The 15629-nt window shown below is 39.0% G+C and overlaps 1 protein-coding gene across 1 annotated transcript; it reads right to left on the bottom strand.

The window, feature by feature from the left end:
- Nucleotides 1-608: 608 nt before the first annotated feature.
- herpud1 (homocysteine-inducible, endoplasmic reticulum stress-inducible, ubiquitin-like domain member 1) lies at nucleotides 609-13917 on the bottom strand. The gene is made up of 8 exons (XM_067588933.1): nucleotides 13512-13917; nucleotides 12025-12102; nucleotides 11352-11429; nucleotides 10093-10301; nucleotides 8848-8958; nucleotides 8330-8701; nucleotides 2815-2929; nucleotides 609-2628 (listed from the first exon to the last, which is right to left on the bottom strand). The coding sequence occupies exons 1-8, from the start codon at nucleotides 13662-13664 to the stop codon at nucleotides 2440-2442; spliced, it is 1305 nt and encodes a 434-aa protein (XP_067445034.1). The 5' UTR covers nucleotides 13665-13917; the 3' UTR covers nucleotides 609-2439.
- Nucleotides 13918-15629: the final 1712 nt, after the last annotated feature.

Raw genomic sequence — 15629 nt, 5'->3', positions numbered from 1 at the left:
TGCTCTATGTGAAAAGTGCCCTGAGATAACTTCTGTTATGATTTGGCGCTATATAAATAAAAATGACTTGACTTCACTTCGGTTTATGACCAAATACCTGAAAAGCTAAGAACATTCATAAACACTGGAGAGTCCTGCAGATACAGTGATGAAATTAACTATATGTAACAAACTCTTTGAATTTGCAGTGGGACCAGTGCAACTAGAGCATGTACACATGGTCAAAAATGTATCATGACACAGCACAACCTATGTTGACCTGACGAGTTAAAACCCTTAAAATGACATGTACTCCTTCCCCCTCATAAAAAATTCCTGAATCTATGAATGTGCAAATGTATCTCTTTTCAGAAGTTTAACTGCTGGGCATAATTGTCAGTGTTTGTGCACTGGAGGCTTTAAGTTTCCACATCACACTTGTGTAAGTTGAATACTGGACCAGGATTAGCTTCCAAACTATTTGTGATGTCACAAATCCTGCTTGTAGACCCGCCACTTAAAATTGGATTTTCAATGAGCTCAGAGAAACTTTCTACTTTCAGCAGGTGAACGTGAAAACAGCCTTCTAGTGTCAAACTCATACATACGTACATCATGCTGGGGAAGGGTGATGTTAAGAATATTTATTGCATCTCATTATTGCAAGTCTCCTTCAACACACTCGTCATTCTACAGCATCCATTAATAAGCAATTCATACAGTAAGACAAACAAAACCAAAAAAGAAATTCAAGGTCCTAACATTAAAAATTATTGTACAATTATACACAGTGTCCAAATGTCTCAAACTATTCTCATTCCCCGAGGGAATCAGAGAGTTGATATATAATAAATCAGGGCTAATGCAGTACATGAAATCTATTGGCTGACAGGAAGAGCTGTTTCACTTGTTTACTTTAAGTTGTATAATAAGCAGACATTTGACAGTAAAACCTTCTATAGATCAATAAAAGATGCACAGATTAAAGTTAATACATTTCAATAAAACAAGAGCTAGGGCCTCTAGTCACATAACTGCATAACTCTGATGACTTGTGATGATATAACATGGTAAAAGAAGGTATTCCCTGTGTGCAAAGACAATGTCTGAACAATACAGAGCCAGCTGAGAAGAAGTTAACTCCATAAATATTCTAAATATACTATTTGACATTATAAATAACTTTTTTTTAAAATTTACTATAATTCAAATATTACTGATTTGACTTTTACCTATGTTGTTTTAATGAGGTTTTAGACTTGACTTGAAATTTAAACTTGAGGCCTTTAGGTACCAATATTATTTAATAATAAACCATGACCCATTTATATATTAAGAAGCTTGCTTAAGACACATGTTGTAAAGTGCTTTGTGTACATACAGTATATTTACAAAACTTTTTTTTTTTATTGGGCCAACATCACTATTTTACAGAGAACGTACCCAATGACTGAAGCAGAGTGAAACAGTCGAATTTGTATATTTGGTCACAATCACCATCGCCTGAAACACATAACAGGAAAATCCACCCACAACAGAACTGCTTAAGAAACCTCATCTAGTATCTGTGCTGGAAGTTTCTGCTGGTATAGAGGCTGTTCAGTGTTCGCTACAGTGATGGTATGTAAGCAAGTAAAGGCCAAAATAATTTGAATGTTACAAGCAACAAAAAGATAAGATTCAAATCTTCATGGCCTGGACAAAAAAACAAAAACAAATCAGATACAGATAGCAATAACATACAGTACTGAGTTCTGTCTGTGTGTGGATTTTCATTCAAACTGAACGGGGCTCATGATGGATTTTCAATGTGAAAACTCAAGACAAACTGATTTTGAATCCTAAGGGATCAGAATGTCCATGGTCATACATTTCCTCAGAGGAAGAATAATTTAGGCACAAAACTGCCACCAGTGTACACTCAGGATAATTGTTTTACCCTCAGCTGCCACCTACTGTTGTTTCATGGATAAAGAAACTATCTAGGTGGCTGCTTGTCTTACAAACTGGTAGACATTTTGTCAGATGGAGAGCTGGGATAGTTTTTCTAATTTATTTTTGCTTAAAAGTTGTTTGATGTTTCTGATCCTTCTTGACTTCTGCATCCAGTCCACATTTTTGGCAATTCAACGGTCTATCGCGGCTTTACTTTGCCGGTGTTAAACCTGTCTATTGTTGTTTTAAGAAAATAAAAAATAAAAAAAAGACAGCAGTGTTGCTTGGATACATCTGGACCTCTTAGCACTGCTGTCCCAGATTCTGTTTCAACAGGGTGGTTCCAGTCCTGTTGATATGAACATGAATATGTTTTGTTCATTCTTGAGTGGGCAGCGGCAGACATCTTCCTTTTCCTTCCACCAACTTTTCAAGTGTGACTGAAAACATCTCCATAGATTATTGTTCCTCACTGAATAAGAAAAATAGAGTCTGCTGTCTCTATCAATTGTCTGTCCGAGTTGATCAGTTGGCCATACCCTGAGGAGCCTCGGGTATGAGAGAGGAGAAGAAAGTTTTGAAGAAAACCCAGGCCGTCCACATGACTGACACCCTGTGAGGAGGCACTAAAACTGCTGTCATTGGTCCTTGTCCGTCTGCTTCCTCTGCTGCTGCAGCAGGCTCCTCCCCTTGTCTGTCAGCAAGCTCTTCAGCCTGAAGAGACAGGACACAAAAGTGTTTCTTCAGAAGCAAGTACAAAATTTCAAAGAAATTAACTGAGAGAGGCCTACTGAGCATACTAGGGGACTTATGAAGGCTTTGCAAAACAAGCCTTTGACATAGAAGTTAAATGATTCAAAGTAAAGGTCTTAGGTTAAATCTGGGAGATGGTTTTCTTACAGGATCTGGGTTCCTGTTCTCATTCTGCTGGTTGTGCTGGTCCTCTGGGGGCTGCAGGTGGTTGGGTCCTTGGACCTGTGCTCGCCTTCTGAAGGGAAACCAGCCAGTAGTGTGTCTGTAGAGCAGAAAAACAGAAAAACACAAATAATTTAATACCAATGTAAAAACAAAAAAAAAAAGACTTAATGTCATGTGAACGGTGATGAGCAAGTTCTGAAGATCCCGAAAAGATGTTCTTAGGTTTTTAAGTTATCAACCAGCTTTAAATTAAAACCCATGCACTAACTTTTGAGGCGAGTGCTTCTTTAAACGATAAACTAAAGCTTGTAATACCAAAACTGAGGCAAAGCTTTATTTCCTCTACATGACTACATGCTGATAGGAAGTTATGTCAATCTGTAAAACTCATGTCACCCAAACAATGAATAGCACTCTCTCTAACACTTGGGGTCACCAGTGCACAAAGTTAGTTAGTGGAGCTTTCCAGTAAGCAGTCTAGAGCTCAATAGCACCGTTTAATAGAAACTGTTACAGCTCATTTAGCAGCTACAACCAAACTGAGCATGTTGAATTGTCTCCCTGATGATGACATTAGTGCCAAACTAGAAACTACCTTTCTGTGTACAGCACACGATGCTTCTACTGAAGACTACAACATATGATGGAATCAATGGTGTTATAAAAAGGTTTGTCTGCATTTGTGTGAGATTTGTGTTACTCTATGATAAGTCACATAACTGCATATTTATATGTTTTAGTTAACCTGCATTCACTGGTAGTTTGTCCACTCTGTGGCAGCGTAACATACTGTAAACACAACACTGATATATAATCATCTTGTAAAGTTGATATGGCAAACAGTCTGTCTATTTACATATCCTGCACACATCTAGTAATACTAGTATGGATGCCTTTCATTTGGCTAACGTGTCTCCTTGCTACAGACAATTTAAACCTGTTAATTACTGAAAGAACGGAACCGACATAAAGGAGCAATAAGAACAGCTGCAGCCCATGGAACATGTTTAAATAAAATATAGCTTATTTAGTTTGGCTTATTTTAGTTTAGTCAGGCTCAGGATGAATTTATAGGAGACGGACAGCTGTATGACGTCATATTTTCCTGAGGGAGCTGAGACATAGGCCTACTTGAAATGGAAAAGAATAAAGGCTTTTGGCTTGAAGAAAAAATAAAGTTTCAAGAGTGTTTTTTATGATTGATGATTTAATCATTTTTATTTCTTAGTATATCTTAGTGCTTTCATTCCTGTTCCACAGGTAGTTTTCCGGATCTGCTGTATTACAATCACCTATATTAATATTACTATAACCGACAACAGCCTGACTGTTTACTGTTCCGTTAGATCAGCTGACCAATCAATAAAGACATTTGATCAAAGGGGTGTTGTGGTAAAAAAATGTCCTCATAGGATACACCTGTGGTTTCTCACTCTAAGCTCCTCCAGGAGCCTCATCGCTCCTTGTCTCCTCTGAGGTACATTTAAGGGACTGGAAGATCCTCCATGATGGCGGAGGCAGAATGATTTCGGGGTCACGGCCAGAGGATGGGGGAGCGAGGACAGAAGGAGGAAGCATAACTTAGCCCAATGAAAAGCACCTTATTCATATAAAGTCATGTTCCTGGCCCTCTAAATTTCTTTTGGTCTTCACCCACCAGTAGTAAAATATCTGGCTCTTTAGCTGCTAAATGCTTCACTATGTTCACCAGCTGGTGTCTGTCAGGGTACAGCGGGTTTACATTGATTAGAGTAGGTTTAAATAACTGCATGTTGAGATTTGTCGACATCTTTGTATTGTATAATTTATATTCATATTTTGGCGTCTGTATCTTACCACTTGTTTTTGCTATCTGAGTGAAGAGACATGTAACTTTTTCTGAAATTGATGTGCTTTGTTGAGCCACATTTTCTGTTCTGTGGCCTTAAACTGTTTGAATAAATACTGTAATTTGCATCTGGTCAGACTTTTTTTTGATTTGCCAGCTTGAAAACATATTGTCTTTTTCCAAATCCCTTCTAGATGTACAGTTCTTAACTTCTTGGTTTGCTTTGTCACTACTAACTGGTGCAATGTGTTGAAATGATGACGACTAACATATAGTGTACATTCAGAGAGCAAGTTGTCAAGCTGAGGAGAGAGGGATTATGAAAGGTTGATTGACTGACAGATGAGGAGAGTGAGAGTGAGGGAGGAGGACTGAAAGAGACCTCTGCTGTTTATGTTTCTTAACATTAACCTTCCCATTGTTGCTGATGAGTAATCATTAATCAAATGCATACTGAGTGTTATGTGCCATCAATGGGTCAGGCTGCGTCCTTTGGACACAAACACACCTTTCTACTCTTTCATATCTAGCAGTTACAGTCAATTTAATTTCTCACATTACATTTTTTCCACATTTTTCTCTCTCTCTCTCTCAGAGAAAGAGTCTCAGCAATACCTTCTGTATGCTTCTAAATTCATTTAATCCTTGGCAGATGAATGGAATAAGTATGAAAGTATGTGTGTGTGTGTGTGTGTGTGTGTGTGTGTGTGTGTGTGTGCAGGGGGTTGAGGGTTATGTAACAGCAGAGTGTGAGACTCTGACATGTGAAGGAAAGGAACAAGATGGCCTGACCTGATGATAACAGCAGTGTTGATGTTGTGTAGCAGGCTGTCAGATGGACTCTGTTGCCAACTTTGACTCATTTCAACTGTGTCACCTGAACATGAGCTGTGACTTGCCATGGCAACTGACTGTGTTACTGTCAGTACAGTAGGCCATATGAATGAATTAACTAACTAATGATAATTACCTTCATCTGGAACAACAGTGACACCAAGACATAGAAAATGAACTAAATACACATCCTCATGTTAGGTCAGTTCAACTTATCAAGACAGAGTGGATGGAAACTGCAAGATTGACAAGAATTCCGATTATATGATCACCATCAATCATTATCTTTGAAACTGTTGAATCCTTGTTCTGGTATTTAAATATTATATATATTAAATATTATTCAGTTACAGAAGCTAAATTTTCTGTGACAACTGTCAGATAGCATGTAAACGTTCCATGAGACTGGTGTTCAATAAATGTGTTATTAACTAATTAATAGTAATAAAGGCCAAATAAACTGCATAGAAAGGCTTCTTTTGACAAAATACCTGCTGATTATTGCATTAAACACACACTCTTATGGGGTTAAAAACTAACAAGCAAATTAACACAAAAAAACATAAGAATACTGCTGTATAGAGCTAAAACAATACAATTAGTTAAGTAGTAAATCAATAGAAAATTAATCAGTGACTATTTTGATAACTGTTAGTTTTCAAGCAAAAATGTCAAACATTTGATGCTTCCAGCTTCTCAAATGTGAATTTTCTGATTTTCTTTATCATATATGACAGTAAACTGAATATCTTGCTGGTCAGATAAAACAAGCTATTCTAATATGTCACCTTAGACTCTGGTAAATTCAAAAAGCCATTCTTTACTGGGATCTGACATTTTATAAAATGCTCCAGTTCCAGTAAGTGTTGGTGAGTTTACACAGTGGCACTTTACTGAATTTGACTGACTTGATTATAGGTCTGCTGTCATGTCTCGCTCCGTGAAGTTGTAAAATCTGCATATATTCCCCAGAAAATGTGCAGACACTTCATATTAAAAAAAAATCTAATTTAAAATTCTCAGGATATTCCAGGATCAGTGCCAGGCCTGGACAAACTGTGCTTTGATAAGGAGGGAAGTGGAAAGTGCTCTGTATGCTCTGTGTTACTTTAGCAGCTGTTATTCAAGGGTGGCGGCAGGATCTCCTCCCCTTGGTTACCAAACAGTGGAGGTTTGCCCTTGATCATGTTGTTTTAGCTTGAATTCAGGACAAGTAAATGCAATTAAAAGTTGAAAATGACCTACCTTTCAACAAATTATATTAGATCTTGGGAAGCTTGTGAATGAATACGTTTTCTTCCTTGTTTACAGGCTTTTTGGGTAATTTGAATAAGAACTTCTTTAAGGAAGTGAGTAACCACATCCTGCTGAGTCGCACAGGTGGAAAGTCAAACAACAAGCTGAGATACTCAACCACAATGATATGGTTTATCATACAAATCAAATTCTCTTACTGTTACTGCAACAAACAATCATTGTTATATATCAACACATTTTTCAATTAATCCATTCATTGTTTAGTTATATTTTACCCAAAGATACTTCATTTGCATTTACTTTCATCTAGTTTCAAAGGTTTGTATCCTGCAGGCTGAGCTCTACATATATACAGTCATCAGAGTGCAGCCTTTCCTGGACAACTCAAAAAAACCTCCTTTAGACCCTTGAGTTGTTTTAAATTATTAATGTGGCATATTGAGGGTTTGCCCTTGCTTTTGAAGGGCTTTTGGATGAAAGAGTCTGATAAGCTTGAAGATTACAGCGAAGTGCTCAACGCACAACAGCACAGTGAAGCTGAGGTCTGTTCAGAAAGCAAGTTTAAAGATCCCCATCTGTCACGATTTAAGATGGATAAAAATACTCTGCTTTGAATAATAATTTATGGGATTTTGTGAAATAATAATAATTTGTCTCAATAGTATTCAATGGCTATATTTCAATGTGTAGTAAATTTAAACTGAAATACTGTTAAAACATATTAAGACTATACGCAGCCTACTTAAAAACAAACAAACAAACAAAAATCACATTTAAACTACCTTTAGTCCAGTTTTAAAGTTTTTTTAGTTGCACCACAAACCTGCTCACTCTGAAACATTGACATATAATCTCTTATATGATGTGATAAGACACACCATGACAATGAGATGATTACTCATTGATCAGTGTCTTATGTGTGTAACGCGCCATGTTTTTTGTTTATATTTAAACACAGAATACTAAAGTTATGTGCAATAAACATTTCAGTGCGCAACTATTCTGACAACCTGACTGAAATCTTAATGTGCATGCTGTCACATTAAAAAAACAAAAACACTTCCAAAGAAAAACAAGAGTATTTGAATGTGAGGACAGAGATCGTGTTTCAAAGAAATGACTGATGCTGATGAATGCATAAAAATTGGAACGTTAGTAAAGATAGTCCCTGTGTGACACACTAACACTCAACTGGGATTTTGATCTCCCAAATGAATGCACTTTGATATGGACTGTATCACTGTGTGAGAAACTCAGTGTTTGTTGCCAGAAAGCAAGTTAGCTTCACAGAATAAGCTCCCATAGTAACCGACCCAGAGTTACAGGAAGTGAAATCATGTCACGGAACCTGAAATCTTTGGTGTTATACACTAAACCTGTTTTCCCTGTTTAGAGTCTGCAGCAAAGGAACAGACTGTTAAGTATGAGTGTGTTTACTCTACACATCTGCTCGCTTCCTTTAACAAACCATAGCTTATTTGCTTAGACAAGGATGTCACAAGACAGAGTATTAAGTTCTGTACATAGAGGGAGTGTGAAATGTAAAGCATCATAGTTGTTTGAACAGACTGGACTTACAGGTACATGAGGAGGAGGGTGCTCATCACCAGCAGAAATCGACTCAGGTTGGAGTTGAAGTACACGATCATGAGCAGGACGCCGAATCTTGCGGCGGAATACAACCAGTCCAGCCAATCCCGCTCCACGTCCTCCTCGTCCTCCATTACGGGCCCGCCCTGTGCGTTCATCCGCATGTTCTGGTTGGCCGCCCCAGGGTTGATGAAGGCGCCATCCTGCGCTGGGTTCTGATTTGCTGGCAGGTTGTCGATGGGGTTCTGATTGGCTAAGGGGGCTGGGACAGGTACCTGGTGGGCGGGAACAGGAGGGTACTGGCCAACGGTGGCAGCTGGCGCTGAGGGAGTGGTGCCTGCTGCTGCCAACGCTGCATGACTATTATCGGAAAACAAGACAGACATCAAGAATATGAGAAATCAGACGGATATACGCACAAGCCTCACTACCACAATGAGATTACAAAGATAAAGAGAGCGCTCATACCAGTAACAAAAAAGTACAAAGTGTGAACTGAAACTCACTATTGCATGTAATACTGTCTAGCGTAGACATGCTGGAGCCACAGCAGCTGCTGAGGGCTGTAAAGGGAGTAGTTAGGAAAGGCTGGTTGGGTCATCTGTGGTGCTCCAGGCCTGCAGGGAGAAACAGAGGGACTGTTAACAACTGTTCAACACTTACATTCATCCATTGCCAGTATGAAGTGAAAGCTATGTGATAAACAGTGCAGAGAAATAACAACGAAAGATGACACACATGTTTCTTTATTTACACTTCTCTAGTTATCAGAGGGGACTCTATTCATCGCCTCACGCTATGTGGGGATCCTGCTGTTAAACTTCACAGCACATCATATAATACAAACGTATCTTGTTTAACATTATATAGATTTCGAACACCGGTCTCAATTTCATTTTGAGAAAATAATTGCAATTTAAATTGCAGCCGTACTACTAGTCAGACTCAGGCAATGCAGAGATTTTCCCCTCAAATCGCTAATAAAATGTATCTGTTAAGCTGAAGCATCTTCCTGGGTGCAAATCAATGATGTGTTTCTAGAATCATTCGTCATGCCCTCTTTCACTTCCCCTTGGTGCTTGGTGATGTGGCGACTTGCAGAGCGACGGTTTGAAAATGAAACACACTCGAGCTTGACAAGGTCTAATAATTAATGATAATAAATTATGGTTAAAACTACTTTTTGAGGAATTAAGTTTACTGATACTCAACAGTATATATATCATCATTATATAATATCAGATTACAAGGCGTTCTGGGTAATATGTGACCCTAAAATAATGAAATGTCACTCAAAATGGTGCCAGGGATTCCACCGAGGGGAAGTGCAGAGGGGAACTCAATGAGTGCTTTATTAACATTATATATGACTGGAAGATGGGACATTTACTTGTCAAGGGGAACACTGAATATGATTTGGTTGTTAAAACAGAGGTTGTGTCACTGTTGTATCTCCAAAAAGTGAACTTTTCAGGAACTAAAAAAAAAAACAGCCTTGCTTCAAACTTGATGATTCAAATTGATGATTCATTTTTAAAGGGTTTTATGAGACTACAAGTTTAAATGACCAGATCAGGAACTCTGACCGGGATGATATGATCCAGTCTTAAGTTAGTCAAATTTGACTTCATGCAGGTTTTTTTGCTGTTTTCACTGAACACACCCAAACTACTGAAAATGATGTCTGGTCATTGTTATTGAAGCTTTAAATAAACTTCAACAGACACACAATTTCTTCCACTTTGGCTTACACTGCAGCAGCAGCAGGCCACGTAGGACTTCCTGGAGGGGATGCTGGGGTCTGTGTGTGAGCTGGTGTGGCAGCTGAAGTTGAAGACATCTGCCTCCTCTGCCTCAGCTCTGGTGTGCTGGGAGTCTGGGCTGTGGAGGAGCTGCTGGGTGAAGCAGAGGCTGACATAGGCCTTGGACTGGAGGGATGTGGCTGTTCTGTCTCATTGGTCTGAAAAAACAAACAAACAAACAAACAAAGAAAACAAGGAGAGTTTGGAATTGTTTAAAATTTGAGCAACATCTATCACTCAACACTACAGCAAATCTACGATAACAAGACAAGTTTGTAGAGATGCGTTTTTACTCTTCGGATGTACAACCACTTGAAGATTTTGCAGTAATAGAAGGAGCGAGTTATCTTTAGCTGAACTTTTGATCTCATATCTGTCACTGACTTCTGAAAGACGCCAGCTGAAGTGAAACGGTTCCGCTCTGTGGTGGGATGGTAATGAGGCGCACCTGTCAGTCCCCAAGTCTGACTTATGAGAAATAGCTGAAGCTCCTCTTGATTCTCCAAAAAGCTGATTTGGGTCTCACACTTGATCATAGATTAGCAAAAACCTGTTTGTTGACAGATTCCTGAGTTTACATTCAGAGATGTTTGAACCAAAGCAGATGGAGTGCATATTATACTGCTAACCCTGATCTGGATTCATCTATAAGTGGCACACAGCCACATTATATCATTATATAGTAAAAACAAGGTGTAGGAATTGCATTTATAATATTTCAACTCGTTTGAAGTTAGATATTTGACTTTATTTAGGATACACAGGTAAACTGCACATAGGGAAGGTGAATGTGAGACAAATCTAAAGCTAACAAACAATGGATAAACACTGCTGACTGGAGCTCACACTGAAACCAGCTGCTTTGCTTACAAGTTAAAAATAAAACCAACAGGAGTTTCGCTGAACACTCTTCTGTCTCATTGACCCCGTCACTGCGGGTTAAGAAAAAAAAAAACACTCCTGTAATACTTTGCATGTCATTAGACCAGAGATCCCACCAGGTGACCTGATTATAGAAGGGGTCATGATCATGACAATTTATGACATTAATTTAACACATATAATGTCAAATCTACCCACTGAATTTCCTGTGAAGCAGTTTCAATAAAACATATTTTGTGCAAATACTACCCAGGTTCTGAGGGAAGTTTAATATGAGCAGTTAAATGAGATTACATAAAATATGAGAAAACATTATCACTTCTCACCTTTGGTCTAGCTCCCAGTGGTCCTTGGGGTACATTCCTAACTGCAAACACCAGGTGCAGTGTGGGAATGGAGTCCGTCTGAGAAAGCAGAGATAAAGGTTTGATTAGAGAAGCCATGTGCTGAAACACACGGATACATTCAAGCCAGAGTAGTGCAGCAAACAGGATTAAAGCTATTGAACGTGTTAGACTGAGTATGATTTAAGTCACTACAAAAGCTTAAAACAACAACGTTGCTCTCCCAGTGACAACAATAGCAGGTCAGTCTGACATCTAAACACAACAGATGGTTTGGTTGATAGCCTTTTGAGGACTGTGGATGTTTTTCAGTGGTGGAAATGTCTCACAGCTGGTCCTATCTCATCTCCAGTAATATCAGCCTCTGCTGGGATTCACACACAAAAAGCAGGAACCAGAAGCATGAAATATTACACTGTACTGGTTTTGAACAGAACAACAACCCTTTCACATGCCATGGAAATCCTTCTGTCTGCCATTTATTATCAGGCAAAATGATGGTGAGAGAAGTTCAACTTCTCCAGCCAGTTTGACGCCAGTTTAATGGCTGCATATAATCAACTTGTGAGGTTAAGTGTGTGTTCTGATTCTCTACAAAGAGTGGCAAAGTACTGTTTGTAGGCATAGCCATGTGCACTTGCAGTCTAACACATACCTGTCTGAAGAGATCTTTAATGTGCAGATGGTCAGGCAGCAGTTTACCAGCATAGATCAGCCTCTGGTCACTCACAGCCTGAAGTAAACAAACAAGAAGAAAACCTTGACATGAGTGTGCTGACTGAATGACCAAATTCTATCTGAACAGCAGCTTGGTGATGCTCCTGCAGATGAACCTTGAGGAATGTTTTATACTGCCTGTGCCTGTCTTTTTGGGTGCAAATCTTAAAACATGAAACAATGTTTCTTTCCAAAGGGCAAGGCCAGTGTATTTATATACCACAAGTCATACTATACATACACCAAGGCTGTTTTCAAGGTTTTAAAGACAAGAAACAGTATTAAAGACACGTTATTCACATAAGAACATAATTTATCTTTAAGAAAGTATTGAAAGAGTATAAAATACTAAGAATTTAAAAGTTTATAATAAACCAATAACTGCCACAATGATCAGTAATTTTCTTGGGTGATAACATACAGGTATGAATGTGACAGTTGTATACAGCTTTTGGTCTTTGCTGTCCTTTATACACTCGCTGTCCATAAACCAGTCAAAACTACACAATGATTTGCATCAAGTAGGTTCCTGATTGACTGTCTGCTACATTTCTCTTCACACAAAATGGGATCCTGTACACTAGATCTGCAACTAATGATTATTTACCTTATCTATTAATCATCAGTTAGTTGGAAAGAGTGAGCTAACTTTAACAAGAAGTGACTTTTTTCTGATACTTTATTTATCACAGCTTCCATCTGCATCACCAGCTTCCCACTGAAACACACATCCTCCTCTCTGGTCATCCGTCTGTCATCTCAGCTTCAGCCTGGATGGACACTGTTCAAGGCTGCAGTCTTCCAGAGAGGAGTGAAACTTTACAGCCACACATGCGTCAAAGATTCAAGTCCCCCTCCACTCAAAAATGTGTTTCGCTTTCACCATGTTAAGAATTTTAAAGTGGTAATTACACTTTTTGTGGAAATTCTATACCAGACACACATTATTGTTCCAAGCAGAATATTTTTATGTCTTAATACATGTCTGGAAAGGATCTTTACGATTTCAGGAACTTGGTTGGCTGACTCACATTTGAATGGGTGCAGCTTATTCTGCCACTCAAACTTTTTTTTCATCATCAAGCAGCATCCAAGCAGGACAACCCGACAGACATGCTTTATACAAGAAGTTAGAGTTAGATATTCCTGCAAGTCTAATACCTGGTGGGAAAAAGAAGTATAGTTACACCTGTATGTAAACTTCCTCCACACTATCATTCTGTCTGTTTTTGAGGGGGATACAGTTATATAAATGGTCCTTCTTTGGGACTCACTAGAACAAATTCAAAATCCCATGATAGTTGCTGTGTAGGTTTTGTGTGACAGTTTAATTTCTACTGGTCACTCAGAAACGCAAAGAAGCCAGACAATAACATAACACAGCTAACATTAGCCAGCTAGGTAACTATCTGTCTCATAACTCACCGGTTTGGTTGGGTAGACATCCGACAGATGTGTTTTTAGGTCCTTTACAGTCCAGTTCAGATAGACGCCATCGACGGTTTGGTCTTCCTGTGCCTGGTTGGGCGTTTTTATGAGAAGAGTAAGCGTCTTTTGTTGAGAATTACCCACATCCATTTTTACACTTTTTCCGTTTCGTTTCCCGTCTCGCGTGTATGATAATACTGTTCACTCGCTACAACTATACTCGTCAAAATGAAACCAGAGTCTTTCTGCTACAAATGTTCACAGAGAAGAGAAAAAGCGAAACGAACTGTCCCGTCAGAAGAGAAACTCGTCTCGAAGTGTCTCTGCTTGCTATCATACGGGACTTTAGCGAGGAGGAACGTTGTTGCCAAACACTCTGTGGCCGCCCCTGATTGGCTACACTCCTCTCGTGCTCAGACGTGGAGGCTCGGGGACTGGTCGTCATGTGAGCACGCGCAATTGTTAAATACCTATACAAAGATCGTCTATCAAGAAGATGAAGAAGAATATGACAACAATGAGAGTACCTATAGGCAGGAGGTGAGGGACCTATCCATATGGTGTCAAGACAACAACCTCTCCCTAAATACTGAGAAAAATAGGAGATAATTGTTGATTTGAGGAAGTCCAAAACTGCTCAGCCACTAGTTTACATTAACGATGTCACTGTTGAAATTGTGAATAACTTCAGATTCTTAGGCATTCAGATCTCAGACTCCCTCTACTGGTCTCTAAACACCAGTTGTGTCGTTAATAAGGCACAACAAGACTACTGCTACTTTCTGAGATGCCTTAAAAATATAGTCACTTTCCACCAGGCTACCATAGAGAGCATCCTTACTGGAGGCATACTGATTTGGTTTGGCAATCTGACTGAGCAAGACCACAAACAACTGAGGAGGACAGTAAAAAACAGCTTCAAATATCACAGGAACATTACTGCCACAGATTCAGGACCTTTACACCTGCTGCTGCAGGAGGAAGGCCTTAAGTATTATGGAGGCCACTCAGCACATGGTCTGTTCTCATTCCTTCCCTCAGGAAAACGCCTACAGAACATCAGAGCACGGATCAGCTGCCTCAGAGACTGTTTATACCCCTAGGCGGTTAGTTTACTGAACAGTAAGCACTTACATAAGTCACAGTGATTTATTATTTGTGGGATTTCTTACTTATCGTTTTTGTTTTTATTTATTTCTTATTTATATATAGTTTAAAGGGCTGAGAGAGCCAGGGCAGATGCATTTTATTGCATTTGAATGTACAAATGTACTTTTTACATGTATATGACAGATAACTTGAACTTGAAGTTTGTCCACTCTGGTGCCATTTTGCCTGCTCTACTCATCTACATCTACATCTACTCCATCTCCCTCATTAGAAATTTCAGGTTATGAAATACTTTCCATTGCAAAAGTTAAAAGTTAACTGTTGGCCACAAGATGTCTCCTTCTTCACTGTAAAGTCAATTCTCAGTGTTTGTGCACTGGAGGCTTCAAGTTTCCACATCACAGTTGTGTAAATTGCATATTGCACAAGGATTAGCCTCCAAACTATTTGTAATGTCACTCATAGTTGTTCCCAGGCCCACCCCTTAAAACTGTTTTTTCAGTGAGCACAGAGAAACTTTCCACTGTCAGCAGATGAATGTGAAAACATCCTTCTAGTGTCAAACTCTGCACATCCATCATTCTGCACAGTGTGAGGCTCAAACATTAGACTGTAGGAACAAGAAGAAAAACATTTTTTTGAGCGGTGGGGGACTTCACATGAACAAGTAAGAGAGTAGATTATCTGATACGATTGATTTGCTTCTTAGTTTGGCTTGCAAGTTTAAATTGAGCTGACAAAAGAAGCAGCCACATTTGCTAACAACAGCCATAGGAAATACCTTCAGCAATTTGTTTTCTAGCTCTTAATGCACATTGCTTGTTCCATAACGTCGTCCTGAAAATCCATGAATGTCAGCAGCCATTCATACAGTACATTTATATTAGTCCTCTCCTCTGCAACTTTTCTCATTGACAACCCTGTTTGATGTTTACAGTTCCTGGAAATGGAGACAAAGTGAGAGCTCTTTTTGTATTTACCCTCTCAGATGATAGCATTCATTTT

This window comes from Thunnus thynnus, chromosome 5, assembly GCF_963924715.1.
Source record: "Thunnus thynnus chromosome 5, fThuThy2.1, whole genome shotgun sequence".
Lineage (NCBI taxonomy): Eukaryota > Metazoa > Chordata > Actinopteri > Scombriformes > Scombridae > Thunnus > Thunnus thynnus.
Note: the sequence above shows the minus strand (reverse complement) of the source record. Positions and strands in the feature narration are given on the sequence as shown.

What these genes read in the sequence shown, in the direction of transcription:
- herpud1 (XM_067588933.1), bottom strand. Translation starts at nt 13,664, where the DNA reads ATGGATGTGGGTAATTCTCAACAAAAGACGCTTACTCTTCTCATAAAA. An exon ending in CACTGGGAGCTAGACCAAAG is followed by an intron (nt 10,302 to 11,351) that starts GTGAGAAGTGAT and finishes TTGTTTTTTCAG; the next exon opens with ACCAATGAGACAGAACAGCC. An exon ending in AGAACAGGAACCCAGATCCT is followed by an intron (nt 2,629 to 2,814) that starts GTAAGAAAACCA and finishes CTGTCTCTTCAG; the next exon opens with GCTGAAGAGCTTGCTGACAG.